The sequence below is a fragment of the Peromyscus eremicus genome, chromosome 11, assembly GCF_949786415.1.
Source record: "Peromyscus eremicus chromosome 11, PerEre_H2_v1, whole genome shotgun sequence".
Lineage (NCBI taxonomy): Eukaryota > Metazoa > Chordata > Mammalia > Rodentia > Cricetidae > Peromyscus > Peromyscus eremicus.
Window position 1 is genome coordinate 48,436,919 of NC_081427.1, and position 23,255 is coordinate 48,460,173.

Sequence of the window (23,255 nt, forward strand, 5' to 3'; positions counted from 1 at the left end):
CTGACAAAAGCAGATCACAGAAAACAAGGTTTATTCTGACTTACAGTTTGAAGATATATTTCTACCGGGGCACAGGAGACTTGGTGTCTGGAGCAGGAAGTCAGTGGTCACAGTGCATCAGCAGCAAGGACGCAGAGAAAATGAACAGGAAGTGGCACTAGGCTATAAAGTCTCAGGCCTGTCCCCAGTGATCCACTTCCTCCATCAGGCTCCACCTCTTAAAGGTTCCAACATCTTACCAAATGGCACCCCAGCTGGAAACCAAATGCTCAGACACATGAGCTGCTTGTAGGAGACTTTTCACATTCAGAGCACAGCATAAGCCAGGATACAGTGTCCTCTATTAACATCTGCACGTGAGCATCTCCCTCTCACACTCTCCTCCACTAACATCTGTACGTAAATACCTCCTCCCACACTCTCCTCCACTAACATCTGTATGTGAATACCTCCCTCCCACACTTTCCTCCTTGTCTTCTCCTTTCTTTTTAATTTTCTAAAATGATTTTACTTATCATGTGTCTGTGCACATGGACCATTTTTGATCTATCCTAAAAAGACACCAGGATCCAATGGGATCTTCACCTTAGTGATTTTATTCTAATCACCTTACATAGATCCCACCTCAAAACACAACAAAGTTCTCACTCCTTTTACTCTTGTTTTTGATTTTTTCCCCCTTCTGCTAGCCCAGAGAGGCAGAGAAAGCACCCAGCTGATCTTCCACAGATGAGAGCTTTCTCCTGTGCTGTCTCAAACAAAACTCCTCACACTGAATGTCCCTCCCTTCTACTTCCTGTGTGTCTCTCTATCCATCCTCCTGACTCCCTCTTACTAGCTATCATTTTTCCTATGTTCACCTCCTGTCAACTGGTTACTTGCTCCACTTCTTGACCTATGGTTGACTTTATTTAATTTTATTTACAATATTCAAGCAGAAAACTCTTGGATTAAAGGTATGAGCTAGGGATAAACCACACCACACCTAGAAACAGGTTTTTCAAGTAAATAATGCAATCTCAGGGTTCACAGTGTGACCAAATGTCCTGCAACAATATGCAAATTTGAAGTATACCAGGCAGGTACATAGTGACTTTTAAATATATATTGTGGTATGCTAAATCATTATCAAGTTAATTCATTGTCTTAGTCAATACTCTTTTGCTGTGAAGAGATACCATGATCATGGCAAATCTTATAAAGGAAAACATTTAATTGGAGCTGGCTTACAGTATTAGAGATTTAGTCCATTTTCATAACGGCAGGAAAAATCGTGCATGCAGGCAGGTGTGGTTCTGGAGAAGTAGCTAAGAGCTCTACAGCCAGATCAGCAGGCAGCAGGAAGAGAGAGAGAGACTAGGCCTGGCTTGAACATTTGAAACCCCCAAACCCACCCCCTAATGACACATTTCCTCCAACAGGGCCACACATCCTAATAGTGTCACTCTCTGATGACCAAGCATTCAAATATATGAGCCTATGGGGACCATTCCTATTCAATCTACCACATGAATATATCTAGAAGTGCTTACTAGATAGAATCATATATACCAAACACCATGGATTCCTAAGAAAATCGTGAGACCATTACATCACATGCAAAGATCTCAAAAGCCTCTGGAACAATAGCAGTTTTCTCTAAGCCCACTTTCTTCCTCACATTGGCAATGGATGGGAGATGGTGTGAGCAAGCATGGCCACACCAAAGCTGGTGACTATACAGAAGCCCTGCAAAGACTAAAGAGCATCTCTCAAAAGAGTCGTCTGCATCCTGTGCTAAAGTCGACTCGTGCTTCATCATGGGTGGGACTGACTCATCCTTAAACTGGCCATTTCTTACCTTCATCAAATACTCCTTCATATTGTGGCTTCTACATAGATCAATGCTCCCTTCCCTGCCTGTTCCTGTTGACCTTGACAATGGAGGGTTCTAGGTATGAACCTGAGTGAAGCTCTAGTCTTTACACAGAAGGACCATACAAGGACAGCTCATCATAGCTCCTAAGTTCAGTGATGGTCTACTTTAATAAATCGTCGGACTTGAGCTGGAGAGGTGATTCAGGGATTAGGAGCACTTGTTGCTTTTATAAGACAAAGGTACCGTTCCCAGCACCCAAATGGAGACACTCAACTATCTATAACTCCAGACCCTGGGGAATTCAATACACTTTTTGGTCCTCTGCAGACACCAGACACCCATGTGATGCACAGACATAAATGCAGGCAAAAACACCCATCCATATAAAATAAAAATAATGGAAAAATTATCAGTCTTCCATAGTTAATAAGCAGTCTTATATATGCAATCACTAGCAAAATGGTTTGGTATTGGTTTTGGTTTGGAGGCATGGTCTTACTATATAACCCAAGCTGGTATCTCCTGGCTCAGTGTCCTAAATTCTGGCATTATCCCACCCTCAGCTAGAGTGAGATGCATTGGAAAATTGGGTTTCTAGAATCACTGGTAGCCTTGGCTGCATCCTTTACTTCTGAATGACAGGAGAGAAGGGCACTATCCATTTCCATAAGACAGTCAAGCGTTCGGACTGAGGGTGTCTCTCCTTCACAGCATTAATCACTTTCATGTCCTCTTCATCCAGGAGCCAACTGAGCATCTCAAGCCTGGTGAGGCTGGGCAGTCGGGACACACACTGACTCAGAGCCTTGACAGTGGTGGCCTGAACTTGGATGGAATCTGGGATTCGCCTGCAGATGTTGAGCACTTGTAAGTTTGGCAGGTTATCCAGGGCTTGAAAGAAATGTCTGTACCCTTCCTCTGTAATCTTGTGGTTCATTGAAAGATCTAAGGTCTCAAGTTTCTGGAAACCTCCACTGGTTGCTCCCTTGGCTGGAAAACAAAACATTTATGAAAAGAAAATCCTGAGGACTTCAGTAACGGTGACAAGTTAATGGTACCACTCCCACACCCACCATGATGAAAGTGGGAAATGCTCAACATGACAGTTTAGAGACCATTCTTTGAAAGCACTAAATGGCTGCTTGGTTGATAGGGAACCACCTTGTCCAAAGCGCAAGCAGTTTGGAGGAAGCAGAGGTCAGGAAGTTGAGTTCACACAGCTTTGTCTGTCACGGCAATGTGGACTTCTCTTCTGGTCTCACAGAAGGACATACATCAAGGAAAGTTACAGTAGAAGATACTGAGAAATTGTGGCAGCAGCGTCTCCCTTTTTGCAGAGTACAGAAGGTGGCAGTCCTAACAGCGTGTCCTCTCACTGGCTACTACAGTGTCTTTCACCTGTAGCCCAGAAGGGACTCCCTGGTTACTGAGAGCAGGGGCTCTGAAGGAAATGGAGCCAAAACATGGTGAGTTCTCAATGGCCATGGACCCATGACTTTGGAAGTGAAGATCTAATCCAGCTTCAGGTTTGGGTTTTTCTACCCACGAGAATCATCAGAGTGCCTAACTGTAAGAGATTGACAAAACCTCCCAGAGCCAGAACATGAAGCAAACTCTGGTGAGGGTGAAAATGGGTAAACACCATGGAGAGGTTTGATCGTTTGTTCTTTAATTGTTTGTGCTCAAAGTCTCAGGTAACCCAGCCTAGCCTTGAACTAGGAAATTATCTAACTCTTGAACCTCCCAAGTGTTGAAATACAGGCATGTGACACATCTAACCCAAAACACACTTTTAATCAATCTATGTAGGGTAACTCAGAAATTTCACCCTAGACATTATTAAACATGGATACTGTGTGAGAAAGTTCTTAGAAGCACTTCATAGATACCAACTACTAGAAACAACTCAAGTGCCCACTGAATGGACACACAGAGTGCAGATCGGTCAAATAATGGAATGACACACAGCAGTGAAATCAATCACTCTGGTCACATGTGTTACTAGGAATATGAAGCGCACACACATTTCAGACAAAACAGTGTCTATTGCAAGGACCCCATTCCATGAGGAGTCTGTGGCAAATGACTCTAAGGTAAAGAAAGCAGTGCAGTGGTCATCTGTGGAGGAAGAGGAGGGCACAGTTGCAGAATGCACACAGGTCTGCGTCCTCATCTGGTTGACTCTACACTTACAATGTGAACAGGAACATTGATCCAGTTCTACGTTTCAGCTTGTTGCACATTTGTTTACATACTGTCAATATTTAATTGACTAACAGAGGATCTGCCAGGTGTATGGAACACTAACTGTCAGACACAGATTTAGTGGTCCATGGTGCAGGGGTAGAGCACTGATCTAGTGTGTGTCGGGGGCACTGATTTCAATTTCCAGTACTGGGGAAACAAACCACAGGTGGATGGCTTCTATAACCCCACTTAAAAAAAAGGAGGCTGTTGACCTTCCCAGTCAGACCAGGATGAACCTATCTGCAGAACGACACGAGATGAAACAGTGTGGTGGTGGAAATGAGGAACAGTTTGGAAGACTTTCCCATTCTAGACATTTGCAGCAGACAGCTCCAATGATGCCACTGCTTCCACACAAGGGGAAACCCTTCCCTGAGGGAAACTCACCGATTTCCATCACACTGTCGTCATCCAAGGTCTGATGAAAGGCAAGAACTCGGAGACACCGAAGCTGCAGACACTGCCGGACAATCAGTTTGGCCACTTGGTGAATCCCGTCCCCACTGGGAAGGAGCAGTTCCTCCAGGTTCCTGAGAGAACCCAGAGCCTGTGCTGTGGGAGACACCACAAAGCCATCCTCAGTAGTAGTCCCCTCATGAGCGAGCAGCTGATGACCTAGACCTTCTGCAGTCTAGGAGGCCCCACCTAGCAGGGGCCCTCCTTGTCACTGTGCTCTCCAAGGAAAGGAGAAGGGGTCAGCACACAGCTGCTTCCTGCTGCTCTCTGCAGCTGGGATCCTCCATCCTCCCCAACCTGACTCTTCACACAGGTCCAGGCTGCCTTTCCATTTCTGCTCTCTCTTCTAAAGCAGGGCTTCCACTGCAGGTCACTGCCCTAACTGCAGAGAGACTTTGGCCCCCTACCTTGCCATCCCACCTCCTCTAATCCCTCTGAGGAATCCATCTGGCTGTCCCATTCTGCCCTTCAAATGCATGTAAATTCTTTGTTCCACAGTGCAGAGACTTAGCACTCATTATACTCCATGTCTTTTTGGCACAATTAACATGTGATACATGCTAGTCATCATCTGGGTGCCTGATTCTGTCCCTGATATTTTAACACACTGAATTACCCATCTAATCTCCCCACAAACAAAACCCACATGCGTGCGTCCACACACACCCTGTTCTGTCTCTATATGAAGAGAAGAGAAAGCAAGGGTAAACTCAGGCTCTCTTTATGCATGGTAAGTTTGAGAAACATTGTGAAGATACAGCTCTGTACCCCATATCTGCATTCTCTTTCTTCCCTTTATTTAACTTGTTAGAGTGTTTCCCATGAAAGCCCATTATTTTCACAATCAGTTCTTAGGTCAAAGTACCTAAACTCTTCTTATATTTATCATTTTGTTGATTTTGTGTCGTATTTTCTTAACCTTAAATAGAAGTTTTAGTATGGATTCCTGAAACCATTGAAACAAAAAGGACATTGCATATTTGGAGTGGATGCCAGACAATGACATTACACAGTGCTATCATGACCAAATTCTCTCCTAAGAGGTCAGTGAGTCTGAGAACTTTGCATTTAATGAGATCAAGTGTCAGGATGTGTGTGACCAACAATGATGGCACGTGGGGGTGATACTGAGCATCACTATGGTGTCCTCCTAAGGTCCAGCATAGCTGGTCTAGCTGACCCTCTGTATCAGCACATTCTACCCACCAAAGGTTCAATTTTTATTACATTTAATTAATTGTGTGTATGTGTGTGTGTGTGTGTGTGTGTGTGTGTGTGTGTGTGATAGAGTGTGTGTGGAGGTCAGAAGACAAGATGCCTAAGTTAGTTCTCTCCTTCTACTATGCGTGTCCTGGGGAGAAAGTGGCTTCAAGCTTGGCAGCAAGCTCTTGTAATGCTCTGAGCCATTTTGCCAGACCTGAAATAATTTTAAAATTATGTCCATGCTGAACATACACAGGCATTTCCCCCTTGTCATATTCCGTGAACAACACAATACTGTTTATGTAGCACATTTTGTATTAGGCATTGCAAGCAATCCAGAGATGGTTTGACGTACATGGACGATAGGGTCCCATGCAAACACTACACCTTTTATATCACAGACTGGAGCATCTTCTAAATGTTGGCATCAGCAGCAGTCCCAGAACCAATCACCATGGATGCTGTTCCTGGCCGTTTTATGTCAAATTGACACAAGCCAGAGTCATTTTGGAAGAGGGATGCTCAACTGAGAAAATGCCTCCACCAAATTGTCTTGTGGGCCTGTCTGAAGTACATTTTCTAGATTGATGACTGACGTGGGAGGGCCCAGCTTACTGTGGGTGGTTCCACCCCTGGACAGGTGACCACGGGTGCTATAAGAAAGCAGGTTGAGCCAGCCAAGAGGAAAAAGCCAGTAAGCAGCAGACCTCTGCTTCAGTTCCTGCCTTCAGGTTTCTGCCCTGATTTCCCTCAGTGATGGAGTGGGACCTGAGAGTTGAAAACTGAAATAAACTCTGTGCTCCCCAAGCTGCTTTTGGTCATGGTGTTTTATCACAGCAACAGAAAACCTAACCAATAATCAAGAGAGAACCATTCACAGCTTGCTCTGTTCTGGGTTCACTGGAGAAGGTGGAGTGGGGGAGGGGGCAGGGGAGATAAAGAATAAAGAAACACTGTTTTATAAACTTACCAAACTTTTCTGATGTTTCCTTATCTGGAAATTGTTGGCGTTTAAGATTTAGTATCTTCAGAGAAACAAAATTTGGCAAAATAGTGACTAGGAAAAGGAAAATAAAATTTAGGTAGTTCAGATACATTTCCTGTGACACAGAGGAATACCACTGAAGTAAGATGAAAGGTGATATAATATTCAGATTGAATTACTATGACTAAGCAGAGGAAACAATTCTGAAAATGAAATGGTTACATTGTAGACACAGATGCACTTCATCGTTGTGAAAGACACACTGAAGTCAGGTGCTGTCACAGTTTCTGTGACACCAGCAGCCTTTTAATTCTAGAGTATTTAATGACTTGGTGCACAGGAGCATCTAAAATCAATGTTATATAGTTCTTACCAAATGGCATGGCTTCAAAGCATTGTCCAGAAAGCTCAATCTCTCTGAGTTTCTTGCAGGAAGCAAGCACAGTCATGAGAGACTCACAGTTCGAAAAGAAATCACATTCCAGGTGGAAAACATGAAGATTTGGAGAGTTCTGGATCAATTTAACTGGAAAAGATGAAGGATATTCAGAAATTAGAGAAGACTACAAATTCCCATCAGAATTGGCCTCTCAATCCACCAGCTCAGCCACAGCAATTTAACAGGCAGTGACGCACTGAGCTAGTGCTCAAGCCACACTGGGTTCTGCAATGGACTAATGAGCAGATAACCTGGGAGAAGCTCCCGATGCTCTCTGGATCAGTTTTCACCTCTCAAAGTTCAAATAGGGGCTCACCATAGACTAACAATAACCTCAGTACCAGACATAGTAAATTTCCCTTCAAGTTTTTGGTCAGAGGTTCTAAGAGAGTCCCCAAATAACACAGACTTCACTGTCATTCACACACACACACACACACACACACACACACACACACACACACACATCATGAATCTGAGACCAAATGCATAAAAGCCACCTTTATCTTTGAACCCTAATGTCTCTGTATTTGTATATTGCATTTATGTAATGAAAATTCTATACAAAGTAACATAAAAGGAAGGATAATTCTGAAGCATAAATTGTTGAAGTTTATTTTTTTATTTAAAAATACCTTATTATATGTATCTATTTGTATTTGTGCTTGCTCATGCACCCTCAAACTATTTTGTTTGTTTGTTTTTGTTTTGTTTTGTTTTTCCTGTGGGAGATACTTTATAATCAAGTCATCACAATAGATGGTGGTTTGGAGCTTTTAAAAAGTTAGATCGCTGAGAGTCAAGAGGCAGTGGCATTTGCCCTCATGTACGGAATACCTGGTTTTTGAAGATTAATCAGTGAGGATACACATGTTTTCCTTTTGATTAGAAACAGAGTCTTAATTGAGACCAGTTGGAACAGGGATCTATCACAGTGTTTTAAGAGTGCAAGGCATGCCATGTATTACAAGAGTGAGATTTTTTTTTTCTCTTTTTGAGTCAGAGTCTTACAGTGTAGCTCTGACTGACCTCAAATTCAATGATTTTGAACTTGGGGTAGCCTTCCCCCTTAGCTTCTCACATGCTAGGGTTACAGGTGTGCAGCACCATGCCCCACCGTGATGATCTTTTGCATGTCAGCTCCAGATTGACATTTTTCTTAGGCTTCAGTGTTCAGTGTGCACCAAATCAAGCGGCCTATCATATTTTAAAGCATTTTGCTAAATGATGCATTTCAGAAACATGGCTGCATAGCTGTCCATCAAGCACAAGGCTAGGCTAGGGAGAAAGTGGGGAAAGGGTTCAGATTGCTACTTATAAGATTTCCTTCTGCCTCAGCAGGCAGATGTGTAAGTACAAACAGCTTAAAACCAAAACCAAAGGACACTACAAATAATTTTGAAGAGGAAGATAAGGAAAACAAGGTGTTTGAGTTAAGGTGTCATGTTCAGCAATGGAGTTCGCGAATCCAGTGCAGTACCAGGTAGAAGGCAGGGCTTCAGAGGAAGAGAAAGAAAGCCTAAACATCAGGGCAACATCAGAACAGGATGCCCTGTAATTTGCTTAGTAAAGATGTAGGAAGAAGAGAAGGAAAGATTAGGTTTCCCTGAGTGAGGACACAGAACAGCATCGGGCTTAACACAGCTGCATGGCTGTGCCTACAACAGCAACGGCCTGAAGATACACTAGCTGAGCTGAATAAACCTGAGCCAGTCACTTAATGTCTTTCTTTGTGCCTTCATTTCCCCAGATGCACAGTGTCAACGGTCACAGTGCCTTCCCTCACACAGTGAGTGTGAGGAGTGTGTTAGAATTTATGAAGCGCTCAGAACAGTTCTTAGCATATAGTAAAGACTCAAGAGTTACAAATCAATCTCCGAGGAAGGGTGCCATTCCTACACCTTCCCATGGACACAGTTTATGCTCTCAGGCCCACAGAAGTTTTAACTAATGATGATTTCATGATTCTAACAATTATTAGCCAAGTAGCTTTTCCAGCTGAAATATGACCTGGGAGGTCCAAGCGCCATTCTTACCCAGTTTGGAGAGGTCAGACTCTGTGGAAGTTTGGATGGATAACTTCTCCATGTGGTGGAGGTTTGGGAAATCTCCAGGGATGACTGAAAGCACATTTGGTATGACATCTAGTCCCACAGACAGTTCTTTCAGGCTCAGAAACTTGTCTAGGTTAGCGAAGAGTTGATCTGGGAAGCAGCACATAGTTTCCATCACTCAAGAGTCCCGAGTGGGTGTTCTTAAGTGTGCTGTGATTTTTAGATATTTTCATAACAAAACATCTCAGAGATCCTAACATCTGTTTAGGAAGCACATCCATGAAGCACCTACTGTCTGCAGTATCTGCTGGTCATTGAGCATAGGGGAAGCTCCATGGTGCTCTCCAGACTCACAAAATTAATAAGACAGCCTCCCCAACCAACAACAGCATGGGAACAACTGGTTTTGTACATGTAAAAGAACACAGTTAGACTCTTACTCTAACTCATAAAAAAGTAACAAATTGGATCAATGACACACTTAAGAGCTAAAACTATAGAACTCTTAGAAGAAAACAGATAGTCCTCACAACCTTGGATTTCATGATGGATCCTTAGATATGCTATAAAAAGCAGTAGCAAAAAAAAAAAATTGGACCTAGGATGGCTATTCTTGGTTGTTAACTTGACTGCATTTAAAATTAACTAAAACCTAAATGGACTGGGCACACCTGAGGGATATTTTTTTTCCAAATTAGATCATTTGAAGTGGGGAGATCAACTTCTAATCTGGATTTTGGAGTGGGAAGATCCATCATTAATCCGGGCCTCTCCTGATAGTCTGTGTAAGGACATGGAAGAAGGAAGCTCTCTCTTTGCCTGCTTGCTCTCACTCTCCCTAGAAAAGACATTCATTCACTGGTATTACAATCTACTTCTTTAGGATTCTGGCATATTGATGACCAGCTGAGACATCTAGCCTCATAGACTCAACAACTACTAGATTCTTGGACCTTCTATGGGTAGACAGCCATTGTTGGACTAGCTGGACCACAGCCTGTAAGCCATTTTAATAAATCCCCTTTCTGTTTATATCTAGACTCATTCCATAAGTTCTGTTCCTCTAGACTAATACAGACCCTGACTAATATAGACCTTATCAAATTGACAATTGTTCATGTGTCAGATGACATTACAATGACAATCTACAGAATAGGAGAAAATGTTTTTCAAAAAAACATGTGTGATAAAGAGTTTTGATAGGTTTAGGTTAAAATCCACAAGACAAAGAAGAACTCCTGCAACAGAAAAAAATGATGATTCTGTTTGTTTTGTTTTGTTTGACAAAATTTTACTCTGTAGCATTGGCTGGTCCAGACTCATTCATTATATAGCCCAGGCTAGTCTCAAAGTCAGGAGAGCCCTCTTCACTCACCCTCTGGATTCCTACAAGTGCGGGTATGAACCTCAATGCCTTGACAAAATGTTTGTTTTATTTTATTTTGGTGTTTTGTTGTTGTTGTTGTTGTTGTTGTTGTTGTTGTTGTTGTTTTGGTTGTGGTTTTTGGAGACAAAGTGCTATGGCTCAAAGCCAGCTATTTGTGCTAGGCAAGAAATCAACCAACGGAGCTTTATCTCCAGCCAGTTTACTTAAAAGTCAATCAGTGCTTTCAGAATCAGTGAGTTGGTATTTATCATTAAATTTAGATGCCTTTTCAGGGACAGGATGCCCTGTAATTTTCTGGGGAGATGGAGAGAGATGGAGCAAGTACATAATGAAGTTAAGACCAATCTGGGCTACAGAAGACATCATCTCAAAAAAAAAATTTCTTTTTAACATACATAAAATCAAAGCATGTCCAATCATTTAACAGGCCAATGAGAAAAAAAGCTTTACTATGAATGATCATAAAATTAAAAAGTTAAATATTTACAGTGATATCAAAACCTAGAAACAGACTTAATGAAATGTAGGTGGAGCTCACACTGAAAACTATCAAATATAATTGAGACTTCAAGACAGAAATAAATGGAGATTATTTCCCACTTTTATACTGATATTATGGAGAAGCTAACCCCCACCTCCTCTTTCAGGCAGTGAGGGGGCAGATGATTCTCTATCATTTATCAGCAACAAACAATTCAAACTCCCTTATTAATGACCTTGAGAGATGAAATACTGATAGTAATGCTTTCCTAGTTTTGTCTGAGGTACTTCAAACCCATTCTATGATTCAGGGACTGTCACTGAATCATACACTGTCCCAAACAGTGAAAGTACTTAGATCTCTCCTGTCAAGGCACATTTATGACCTTGTGCCTGAGAATTTTCATTCATATAAAACTAAGAACAAGAAAACACATTGTCAATCAGAATGGTTAAGTGACAATCGGGAATACCTGGTAACTGGTTTGTCCCTGAGACCTCAAGCGACTGCAGGACAGGCAGGCTGAGAAGCAGCTCCTGTTCTGCTGCACTGAGCTCCAGTCTGTGCATGGAGCACTTGGTGACAGAGGTCTTATTCAGCTCCAGAGCTGGGCGGATGCTTTCAAGAAAGCCACTGCTGTGCTTCAAATGGAGTTCAATATTCTGTGATGCTGAGAAGACTTCCATTAGGACCCGGAGCAGTGCTGAGTCTGTTGGACCCATGTTGTCCACTCCGACTTCCAGCCTAGGGATCTTGTACGGCTTGGGGGACAGTTTCCAGTACCCTTCACAGATGTCTGGTAGGGCCCTGGGTCGGATATTTATATGGTTCTTTATGGCCTCGTCATATGCAATAGAAGTTTTCTTCCATTCATTTATATGCTCAAAGGCAGATGTGTAGTCTTGATCAATAGTTGGTGGCTGCATTTTTTCAAAATATGTCTTGAATGCATAATCTACACGAGATGTTGTTTTATTTCCATTTATGGAAAATTTTATACCCCTCAAGAGTAACAGGCTTTCTGGGTGGTCCCCAAAGTACTGATAATTCAGTACTTTCAAAGCCAGTGTTCTCCCTCGAAGGAATTGCAAAATAAATGGAGAACAGGCAGCCACCGTGTTGCTTTCATAAGCAAAGTTTAGAGCAATGCTCAGTAGATGTTCTGAAACGAATGAAGAGAAAGCTTCAGGAGATACCTGCCACAACCCCCGAACAAACTGCATCCACAGGGAAGTTTCTGGATGCAGCTTCATGTAATCCTCATTTTCAGACATGTTCTCCAGCGACTCTTTATCATGCACCAACTGAAGCAAATGAGATACAATTTTTGGCCCTGCCGTTGATGAAGGGTGGCTACAGACATACTTCAAAAATATGTTATAGGAGTTTATAGCCTTCATGGGTGAATTAATTTTTCTCAAATAATCAAGTCCCAGATCTTGGTCTTCCTGCCTCTCTGAAGCCAGGAGTTCAGATAGCCTCATGGCAGCCAGAAATTCTTGGAACAAAGGACTTAAGAACCGATAAACTGGTCTCAGTCTCTGGGCAGAGAATTTGCTTATCAAGCAGGTGGTCAGATCTTCATCTTCATCAACACCTGCTTCTGAGAGGTCATCACTACTGAACTCAAAGCAAGACGAAAAAAGGCCTCTCAAGGCCAGCTGGCCACATGAGGATACAGTGGCCTTGAGAGGCTCAGGTGTAGCCTTGTGTTTTAAGGAAAGGTATTTCATATAGGACTTGAAAGCTGCCACATCATGAAAGGACTGGTCAGAAGGATTTTGAAACCAGTCAGTACAGACTGCTGCCATAAAGAGAGGAGTTTTGTGAATTCCCTGTAAATCTTCATTATTTACAAAGTAAACTATAAACTCTTCCACACGGGTTAGATCATGTGAGAATAACTTCCGTAATACAGAGATAGTGTTATAGAAGGGAAACTCTTTGATCTCTAGAATTGTATCTAGGTATGGGCGGATGTTCCTGGCCCTGTTTGTATGGACAGTGATCAATAAGCAGGTTCGGGTCAAGTAGTTTCTTGTAATCAGGGTTTCTATGGCTTGGGGCAGTGAGTCCATCCCATGGTAGTCATCCAACAGGAACAGCACCTGGTGTTTTAACTGCTGGATGATGCTGCTCAGGCCCACTTCACTAATGCATCCTCCTGCCTCTAGGAGTTGGGCACAGATGATGTCAGCCAGCCCCTGGTCTGGTCTGGTGGAACCCAGGGAGATGTAGAAGACCAGCTGGAACCTGTTCAGCAGGGGACAGCATCCTGATGCCCAGAGAAAAGCTGTTTTCTTCAGGAAGGTTGTCTTCCCACTGCCAGTTTCCCCCTCCACACACATGACGGAGTTGAGATTGCTGAGGACCTCAGGAAGCATCAAGGCCTCTTGCACCGGCCTGCTGATGTGCTTTGAAACCATGGACAGGTCACAACCAAGCAAGTGGTCAGTGCCGAGGCCGGAACACACCTCTGGCAGATTCAGGTGGCGGAAAGTGGCCTTGGTGTAGGCTCCTCTCAGCTGCTCACTCAGACTCTTAGCCTCTTGAATCCACTGGGCTGCACTCTGAGCCAGGTCTGTGGAGAGGAGGGGGGAGAGGGAGGTGCACCTTCACATTTCTCAATCCTAATGTGATTACTTTGCTTGTCTGCTAAGGGTGGATCAGGAGTCTCCACTTCCCAGACATCCATCCCCCTCCTCATGATCCTCTCAGATCCATCCATAGCATCAGAATGTGTCGGGGAAAAGTCTAAGGTTCCTCATTTGACAGGGATTTAGACATCGTGGCATCCTAACTTGCCATTTAAGATCTCAGGAATCCCGCTTGCTGCAGGATGCCTTTAAGACTGGCTGGTTTGGATCTCACACAAGGACCGCTGTCACTAGTCCTGCATTCACTCTCAAGATGTCACAGGAATGCTGACACTCTCTCACCCACAGTTCCCTCCATGTCAGTGCTCTCCTCTCCAGGAGCTCCTTGGACAATTATAAATATACTTTCCTTTTAAATCCTAACATACAAATACACACAATCCCATGTTGCTTTCAATTTCTTACCGGCCACCGTAGAGTGAATGGCCACTGGATCCTCGTGATTGCTTTCACCCATGGTGCTCTTTGAAAGAGAAATTCTTTATTAAATCAAAGTTTGCATAATACTGGGGTGTTACATTATCATTGAGGGCCTAATGCCTTATAAACATCGCAAGCATTCCACCAACTGAGTGACATCTCCAGCTCTTGCAATGTCATGTTTAAGTTCACAAATACCATGCACATACCATGTAAACCCAAAGTTGCTTATCTTTTTGGTTTTCACTGCCTTTTGCTTCTTTTTTCCTGTTTGTTGTTGGTTTGTTTTTGTCTTTTGAGATGCAGCTTTATACTATCATCCAGGCTGATCCTGAACTCACAGCAATCTTCTTGCCTCAACTGAGAGTGTTAGCTTCCAGACATGAAGCACGATGCCCAGCTTTGGTTTTGCTTTGCGAGATGACAGCCATAGCCCACCTACCATATAACCTCAGTGTGAAGCAGTTTGTATAGCTATGGAATGGACACTCAGCTTCCACACCAGAAAAATAGGTTTTCTGATTTTACGATTTTGCATTTGCTTTTGTTCACAAAGCACATCCATGGCCCAGGGATGTATCTCGCTCCTAGAGTGCTTTACCATGCACAAGGCCTTGGATTTGCTACAAGAATCAACATCAAAAACCAAATCAGCTGGACACAGTTGCACACATTTGTATCCTAGCATTTTAAACCTGAGGCAGAAGATCACAAATCTGTCTGAAGCAAAACTCCAACCAAGGAAATTGACACATGCTGTTACAGTTCAAGTAGGAAGTCAAACCCACTGCCTCCCAAAGAAGATGACAGATGGGATCCGTTTAGTCTGCACGGTCGTCAGGTCTAAGTCTAGAAGAATCTGATGGTAGTTGCTTAGTAAAAACTTGTAGAATTTATTTAATTAATATTTACAAACGGCAATTGCTGTTCAAAACCTTGTTCAACCACAGGATCATGCACTTCGAGGCAGAGAAGGGTCAGTGTCCATTACCATGGCTTCTGGAAGTGCACAGTGGCTCTGAAGGGCTGGAATCACTTCTGCAGAGGACTTCAGGTTTTGGAGAAAGACACAGCTAAGCAGAAAAGATAAAAATCATAAAATAGTTCCATGCAAGTAAGCATTTGTTTCAGGTTTTTAATACACACATGTACAGAGAGAGAGAGAGAGAGAGAGAGAGAGAGAGGAGAGAGAGAGAGAGAGAGAGAGAGAGAGAGAGAGAGAGAGAGAGCTAAGAATTAAGTACAGAGCTATGATTTTCAGTGATTCTGTCAGTGTTTTATCATATGAGACACTCAGACTGTGGCTTTCAACAATTTGGCACATATGGTTCATAAAGTAATGGTAAGAACTGAGAATGTGGTAGGATGAATGCATAGTTAATGCCAGTTCATGCAAACAGCTAAAATGAACTTAAAGACTCAAAAATAATAACCCATCCTGTGTAGGGCAGAGAGTAGGGTCTTAGGGATCTGTTGGCTGCTTGCCTAGTTACAGTTTCAGTGAGAGACCGTATCTCAAGGGAACACGGTACAGAGTAACAAAAGAGAATGTCTGATGTCCTTTTCTGGCTTTGTAAAATACACAAGATGACATCTGCACACACACACACACACACACACACACACACACACACATCACATCACATCACATCACGTTACAGAGTAAAAAAAAATTTAAAAGAGTAAAATACAGATTCCTGGAACAACAACAATAACAAAAAGACAGTAGAAAAACAAAAAAGAACAGCAAGGAACCTGCTGCTTTGGAAAATATTTGCATAACAGCGTAACACTGAAGATGTGTGAAGTCTGCAACAGGAATTCCACATTGTCTTTCCTATCATAGAGATACACGTATGACCGCTGGGAAATGTGTACAAGAATACTCCTCTTTTTAATCAACTGTATCCAATTAGTGTTGTCCATATATGCACAGGCTTAGAGGCATCTACTGGAGCTTGGACAGCTTACCAGGGGCCACCTCCCTAAAGAAAACTGATTCTCCTTCCCTCGTCAGGCAGACATTGACTGCCACTAGCTCCTCAGCTAAGGATGGGGTTTTGAATAGACTGATCTTGTGTAGGGTCTTGTGTATGCAACTACAGCCATTATGAATTCATGGCTACAAGGGCCCTGTCATATCCAAAAGACACTGTTTCCTAACAATTCTTCTCAATCTCTGGTTCTTACAGTCTCTCTAATCCCTCTTCCTTGATGTTTTTTCAGTTTTGGTGGGAGGGGTATGATGTACATGTCCACTTTAGGGATGAGCTCTCCCTAATCACTAATCTTCTTCACTTTGATCAGTTGTGAGTTTCTGCGATTCCTCTCTCTTTAGTGTCTGAACTGAAGTGCTTCCAGCCCCCCATCAGCAGTGGAAAGCACAGAGGTATCCTATAAGTTATTTTTAAGGTGTTATGCGATACCTGGCTGATAAAATATTGATATTGCCTGTCATCATTTTGCATCTTGCTATGGCCTAAATAACTTATAGGACACTTTAAAAAACAAGACAACAAAAAACAAACAAACGCCGCAAAACTGAACCTGCTGGAGCATGCCTGTGACCCAGGTCTTGGGAGGTAGAGGCAGGAGGATCATGAATGTCAGGCAATCCTCCCTGTACACTGAGTTTGAGGTCAGCAGGGATGAGCAAGACACCTGTCTCAAACATCCACTGCTGTGGATATTGCTATGTATGCTGTGAATGTGTTGCTCTGATTTGGTTGATAAATTAAAATGCTGATTGGCCAGTAGCCAGGCAGGAAGTATAGTATAGGCAGGACAAGCAGAGAGGAGAATTCTGAGAACAGGAAGGCTGAGTGAAGAGATGCTGCCAGCCATTGCCATGAGAAGCAAGATGTAAAGATACTGGTAAGCCACGAGCCAAGTGGCAAGGTATACATTTATGGAAATGGGTAAATTTAAGATGTAAGTTCTAGCTAGCAAGAAGCCTGAGCTATTAGGCCATACAGTTTTAATTAATATGAGCCTCTGTGTGTTTACTTGGGTCCAAGCAGCTGCAGGACTGGTGGGTTAAAGAGATTTGTCCTGACCACGGGCCAGGTGGGACACAGGAAAACTTCAGCTACAATCCACTCCCTACTGCTGCCCATGAAAAGGAAAGAGAAAAAAAAGAAGGGGTAAGCCATACATGCCTGTGATCTTGGCACCCTGAGGGCAGAAGGGTCATGAGTTCATAGGGAGAGCCTGTCTCAAAACTTCAGGGTTGAAGATGTAGCTCAGTGGCAGAAGTAATTCCCTTCCATGGGGGTTCTATCCCAAGCACTTCAAGGGGAAAAATGGCAAACATAGGTTTTATAGTATAATAGCTCAGTACTTAAGTAGGTACTTAGTGTGCATGACATCCTTGATTCATCACACACATACACACACACACAAAATGAGAGAGAGAGAGAGAGAGAGAGAGAGAGAGAGAGAGAGAGAGAGAGAGAGAGAGAGAAACAACAACCAAAGAGTAGACAGAGCTAAATATGTTCATGGATAAGATATTCACAGTTGGTAAAAATCAACCTGAGAAGCAAAAGAGCAATGAACTGAGAATCAATGTCCTAGTCTGCTTTCCTGTGGCTGTGGTAAAAACCAAAAGCAACCTGAGGAGGAAAGAGGGAAACCAGGGCAGGAGCTCAGGCAGCTGCCTGGATTACCTGGAGACAAGAACTGATGAAGAGACCATGGAGCAGTGCTGCTTACTGGCTTGCTCCCCATGGCTAGCTCAGCTAAGTCTCTTATGCAGCCCAGACCCACCTACCTGGGTGTGGGACCACCCACAGTGGGCTGGATCTAACAACCCTCCCACACCAATTTGCAATTTAGGAAATGCCCCACAGACCTGGCCACAGGCCAATCTGATCTGGGCAATTTTTCAGTTAAGGGTCCTTCTTCCCAGATAACTCTAGGTTTGTGCCAAGGTGACAAATGAAGCTGGCTATGACAATCAAGACGATGTTTACCTCTGGCTGGGAAGGGCAAGGGTCAGCTCAGACTTAGGAGTGACATTGGGGCCTTTCTGAGGCATTGGGAGGGTTTGATTTCTTGGCTTTAGTATTCAGTCCATAGGTCTTTATTATCACTATTGCCCTAAATGTATGCCCGTCTATAATTAAAAACAACAATTACAACAACCAAGAGGTAGAAGACTAGCAAGCCACATAAATAGGAGTTGACAGATTCTAGGACAAGGTTTAAATAAAAATATCTCAGCCTAATTTGTCATCCTAAGAATTAAAAAGCCTCTGTGTTACTCCCTACTACAACCAAATTACAAGAAAAAAATAGATAAAACTGACTGCTGCTGCCAAGTATTGTCTAACCTCAAAATTAGATGCAAATGTTCTTTTTTGAGGGGGGTAGGGGTCAAGACAGGGTTTCTCTGTGTAGTCCTGATTGTCCTGGCACTTGCTCTATTGACCAGGCTGGCCTCAAACTCACAGAGATCTGCCTGCTTTTGCCTCCCAAGTGCTGGGATTAAAGGCCTGTGTCAGTGCAAATATTCTTATATGTCTAAGCTTATAGCCCTGGCTTCTTTCAGATACAAGACTCTAAGAAGAAGGGAGTAAGATTGGCATGAGAAGCTAGGGGAATGGTGGTGGTGGTGGAGTTCATTGAACTACGCTGTGTATATACAAAAAGATGTCATAATGAAACCTGTCAGTACAAATGATTCATATCTGCTATAAAAACATTTTTAAAAGAATATTTGGGGGCTTGCAAAATGGCTCAGTGGGTGAGATCCCAGCTGCCAAGTGTCTGGGATCCGCAATGTGAAGGAGTGAACACACTCTGACAGCATGTGCTCTACTACAGCATGTCCCTCTCTACACATGTAATAAAATGTAATAGATACATGTAATAAAAAGTGTAAAGAACATTTTTAAAGATTCACAATTTTGTCATCATTCTGTCTCAAGATCAGAAAATAAGTAGACTAATTTGGCTTAAACTCTTCTAAAGCCAAAATTATTTAGTATAATTTTAGGTATACATTGGATGCACCCAGGATACAGCTGTGCAACCAAACAAGATTTCAATACAGAGGCAGCTTCTAAAGCTTTCAAAAGACTGTTACACCAAAATACATCTACAATTGTGCTTTGCTTTCTTACTTATAACTGCTGTATTTTAAAATATATTTATTTAAAACTCAATCTTATTAAATACATATATCACATACACATGGTCAAAACACTATCCATATAAATACAAAATCTAAAAAATTTTTAAAAAATTATATTTAAAAAAACCAAAATAGCCGGGCGGTGGTGGCGCACGCCTTTAATCCCAGCACTCGGGAGGCAGAGCCAGGCGGATCTCTGTGAGTTCGAGGCCAGCCTGGGCTACCAAGTGAGTCCCAGGAAAGGCGCAAAGCTACACAGAGAAACCCTGTCTCGAAAAACCAAAAAAAAAAAAAACCAAAATAATATTGCCTCAGCCTCCCAAGAGTTGGGATTATAGGTGTGCACCACTGTGCCCAGCCAAAAATATTCACTGTTCATTCTACGTATGTTGATATTAATTTCTGAAATTTATTACTAATTACTTAATGAAAAAAATATTTTTCTTGCAATTGAACATTTCTAGAGATTTTACTGGGTAGAAAATTAATTAAGATGTGTTGGAGAACTCACAGAAAAGAGGATGAGGGGAAAGGGCTAGCTTACCATGCCCAGTCCGTGGGAGCAATCATCAAAACTGGAAAAAGGAAACCACGGAAAAGAAATGATTCTCTTATTAAATTTTAAACAGCAGAAACAAAACACTGAAAGATTCTAGAAAAGGAGGAGGAAGAAGAACAGGAAGAGGAAGATGAGGAAGAGGAAAAGGAGGAAGAGGAAGAAGAGGAAGAGTAGCTTGCAACTAAAGGAATCAGAAAGGCTTGAAATGGTTGGCATAATTGTGCTAGGGCAGGAAGTCATGAATTCAAGCTATTTAGCTACATGGAGAGTCTGGGCTACATAGAGAGATCCTGTCTTTAAAAGTGTGTATATTGACCCAGCCAAAACCAAGATCTAATCATGATTTAAGGAATGCTGCACAGGGAATGTCTTGGGAGGAAAGAGATGAAGCTATACGGATGTATCCTTCACAACAGGAACCAGAGGAGAGGGCAGATTCTATCCACAGGGAAAACATGGACAGAGAGGGATAACCATTGAAGTACATTCCAAGTCAAGAGAATTCACCATGCTCACTTGGGAAAAAACTTGGTGTGCTCTTCTAATGGGTCGTCACCTTCCTCCCATTTCCACATACATCCTCCACAGGAAAAACACCGGACAATGTCGTTTTTGCCTAGAATAAGGGAATATGGTCAGTTCAACAGCACATACACCTGTCAACTCACAAGCAGATAATAACTCCAGATCTCTTAGTGAAATCCTATTTGCATCTCCAATTGGATTGTGTGGCAAAGTCATGCATGGGTCACTAGGGGGCACTAGTTCACACAGGACTCTTGGTCTTTCAATGGGGTGTTCAGCAATAGTCACTGAATGTTCCTGTGCACCGTGTGTTCTGATGAACACCCTCTCCCAACCCATCATCCTGAAAGTTCTGCTGTCAGAATCTAGAACAGAAGATCTGTAAGAGCAGAGATTTTTGTCTGATTTGGACACTAATGACATACTGGACATTCACAGATATAGGCAACCAATAAGCATTTGCTTAATGAATAAATCAGAAAGAAAATATTTGAAGATCATGCGGGAAACACAGGAGCAAATACAGGAGTCTTTAAGCAAGTGAGATCGTGAAAAGTTACACGTCTCTTCTCTTACTATTGCCGGGTATGCTCCACTGGAAATAGAAGCACATTGCTCGTAAGACTGTGGAAAGGATTCTAATTTGCCTGAGCCAAGGGATCAAACCGGAAATGAAAGATCCAACATCTTCCACTCTTGGACCATGAAGGCGCTGTGCAATTCAAACAGAGAAGAGCCTCCCTGTCTGTTTGGCCAAAGCTATTAGGGCCTGGAGTTTGCAGGTTGTCTAAAATGGGGAGCTGAAAAGGAAGAGGGTGAACACAAAGGAGAAGGGGCCTAGAGGGAGCCATCCCCCAGCCTCTGGAACTCCAACTCTTTAACTGGGCATACTGCTTCCTGAGGGAAATAATTCAGATTCCTCAGCAATTCTTAAAGGTAGGTATGGCCATGTAAGTTCTGGTTAAAGAAACATTAGGGAGCTGGGGAGATGGCTCACTGGGTAAGAGAGGATTGACGACTGTGCTCACTGTCAGCCCAGACCTCAGGTTCAAGTTTGGAGGCTGAGCACCAAGGGAATTGTGGGAAACTGAAGGTCTTATGAGGCAGCAAAGGGATCTATGCGGAATGATGGAGAGTGGAGATTGCTGAGTGGAGACAAATGCAAGACCTGGACAAGCACATCTGGTGGACACAAAGTACTGACTCACCTGTGTAGAAAAGGCCTGCTCTCACCAGAGCTTCAACAGCCACAGGGGATTCGTGGGGCCAGTCCTTAAAGGTGTCCAGCCTTAGTTCTTCATTAGCGAAGACGCTGTCATTGCAGTAAGCTAGAAAAACAGATGTAGGTGAGAGCAGCAGGCTTTGATTGCAAAGTTCAAGTTAGCTGTGTGTGCAGGCGGAATGATCTGGGGTACTGAGCTTGCGTCAAAATAATTGAGGGTGGTTAGAAAAGCATGAAGGGGTAAAAGATACAAGAGTGACTGTTAGAAGTGCTGGAGCAGAGTGGCAAAGGCTGGGGTTTTCCATTCATTCTATTCATGTGAGCAATGTGTTAAAATGTAACTGAAGACTGTCTCTTGATTGTCAAGCATCAGGACACAACAAAATCGAGAGGAGATTCCTGTTTCCAGGGTCAGTGTCAAGATTTGAGAAAGGCAGCCGGGCGGCGGCGGCGGCGGCGGCGGCGCACGCCTGTAATCCCAGCACTCGGGAGGCAGAGCCAGGAGGATCTCTGTGAGTTCGAGGCCAGCCTGGGCTACCAAGTGAGTTCCAGGAGAGGCGCAAAGCTACACAGAGAAACCTTGTCTCGAAAAACCAAAAAAAAAAAAAAAAAAAAAGATTTGAGAAAGGCAACGTTCCCCTGTGGCTCCCATAAAAACAGTCATTTTTTTTTTTTTTTTAAAGATTTACTTATTTATTGTATATACAGTGTTCTGCCTGCATTTATATTTGCAGGCCAGAAGAGGGCACCAGATCTCATTACAGATGGTTGTGAGCCACCATATGGTTGCTGGGAATTGAACTCAGGACCTCTGGAAGAACAGCTAGTGCTCTTAACCGCTGAGTCATCTCTTCAGCCCTATTGTGCTGTAAGTCTGTATTTAAGACCTCCTCCCTCCTTCAACAAACGGCATTCAGCATTAAAAAACAAAAAACAAAAAAAACAAAACAAACAAACAAAAAAAAAAAAAAACCAGTCATTTTGATGGCTTACTCTTTGAGATGACCATGCTGTGGGTCTCCATTAGCCTTTCTGCCTCATCCTGGCCTCTGGACATGTCTTCTCCATGCTGTGAGAACTTGAAAATTAAATGCCCTTACCTTGGTTCTCACAAGTTTCTCAAGATGAAAGCTTGCCTGTGTTCACACTTAATCCTAGGATTAGAATTTTGTTGTTGTTTTTGCTGATTTACATATTTTGGGGGGGCGGAGTGGATGACACTCAATATGAACATTAATTCTCTTGGCAAGAATCTTGCCCTTAACTTGCTTATTTATAGCATTGCCAAGAGCATGCTGGGTAACACTGTACACTCCCATGGTAACACTCATGGCTGTGCCTGTCATATTGATAAACTCTACAGATTCCTTTTTTGTAGATTCTCATCTATGTGGCCAAAAAACATTCACTGATAGGCCTGGAGAACAAACACTAGACATTTCTTTGTCTCTTTTCTGTCTGCTGTTTTTAGAAAATTATTGGAAGATAAAAATTCCTGTTCAAGCCAACAGGAAATTTTGGTTTGATTTATTTTTTGAGACAGGTTTTTTGTTTGTTTGTTTGTTTTTTTTTTTTTGCTATGCACCCCAGGTTGGCCTTGAACTTGCAATCTTTCTGCCTCAAAC

The 23,255-nt window shown here is 42.8% G+C and overlaps 1 protein-coding gene across 1 annotated transcript in view; it reads right to left on the minus strand.

The window, feature by feature from the left end:
* Nucleotides 1–1,943: 1,943 nt before the first annotated feature.
* Nucleotides 1,944–23,255, minus strand: part of LOC131921489 (baculoviral IAP repeat-containing protein 1e-like) — a 31,928-nt gene continuing 10,616 nt past the window's right edge. Inside the window, exons 5-14 of the mRNA XM_059276224.1 lie at nucleotides 21,617–21,736; nucleotides 20,400–20,499; nucleotides 15,179–15,260; nucleotides 14,173–14,230; nucleotides 11,583–13,691; nucleotides 9,225–9,392; nucleotides 7,123–7,275; nucleotides 6,735–6,821; nucleotides 4,493–4,657; nucleotides 1,944–2,848 (exon numbers count right to left, since the gene is read on the minus strand). Of these exons, the coding sequence (XP_059132207.1) occupies nucleotides 2,484–2,848; nucleotides 4,493–4,657; nucleotides 6,735–6,821; nucleotides 7,123–7,275; nucleotides 9,225–9,392; nucleotides 11,583–13,691; nucleotides 14,173–14,230; nucleotides 15,179–15,260; nucleotides 20,400–20,499; nucleotides 21,617–21,736 (3,407 nt within the window). The 3' untranslated portion in view covers nucleotides 1,944–2,483. The remainder of the gene's footprint in view (nucleotides 2,849–4,492; nucleotides 4,658–6,734; nucleotides 6,822–7,122; nucleotides 7,276–9,224; nucleotides 9,393–11,582; nucleotides 13,692–14,172; nucleotides 14,231–15,178; nucleotides 15,261–20,399; nucleotides 20,500–21,616; nucleotides 21,737–23,255) is intronic.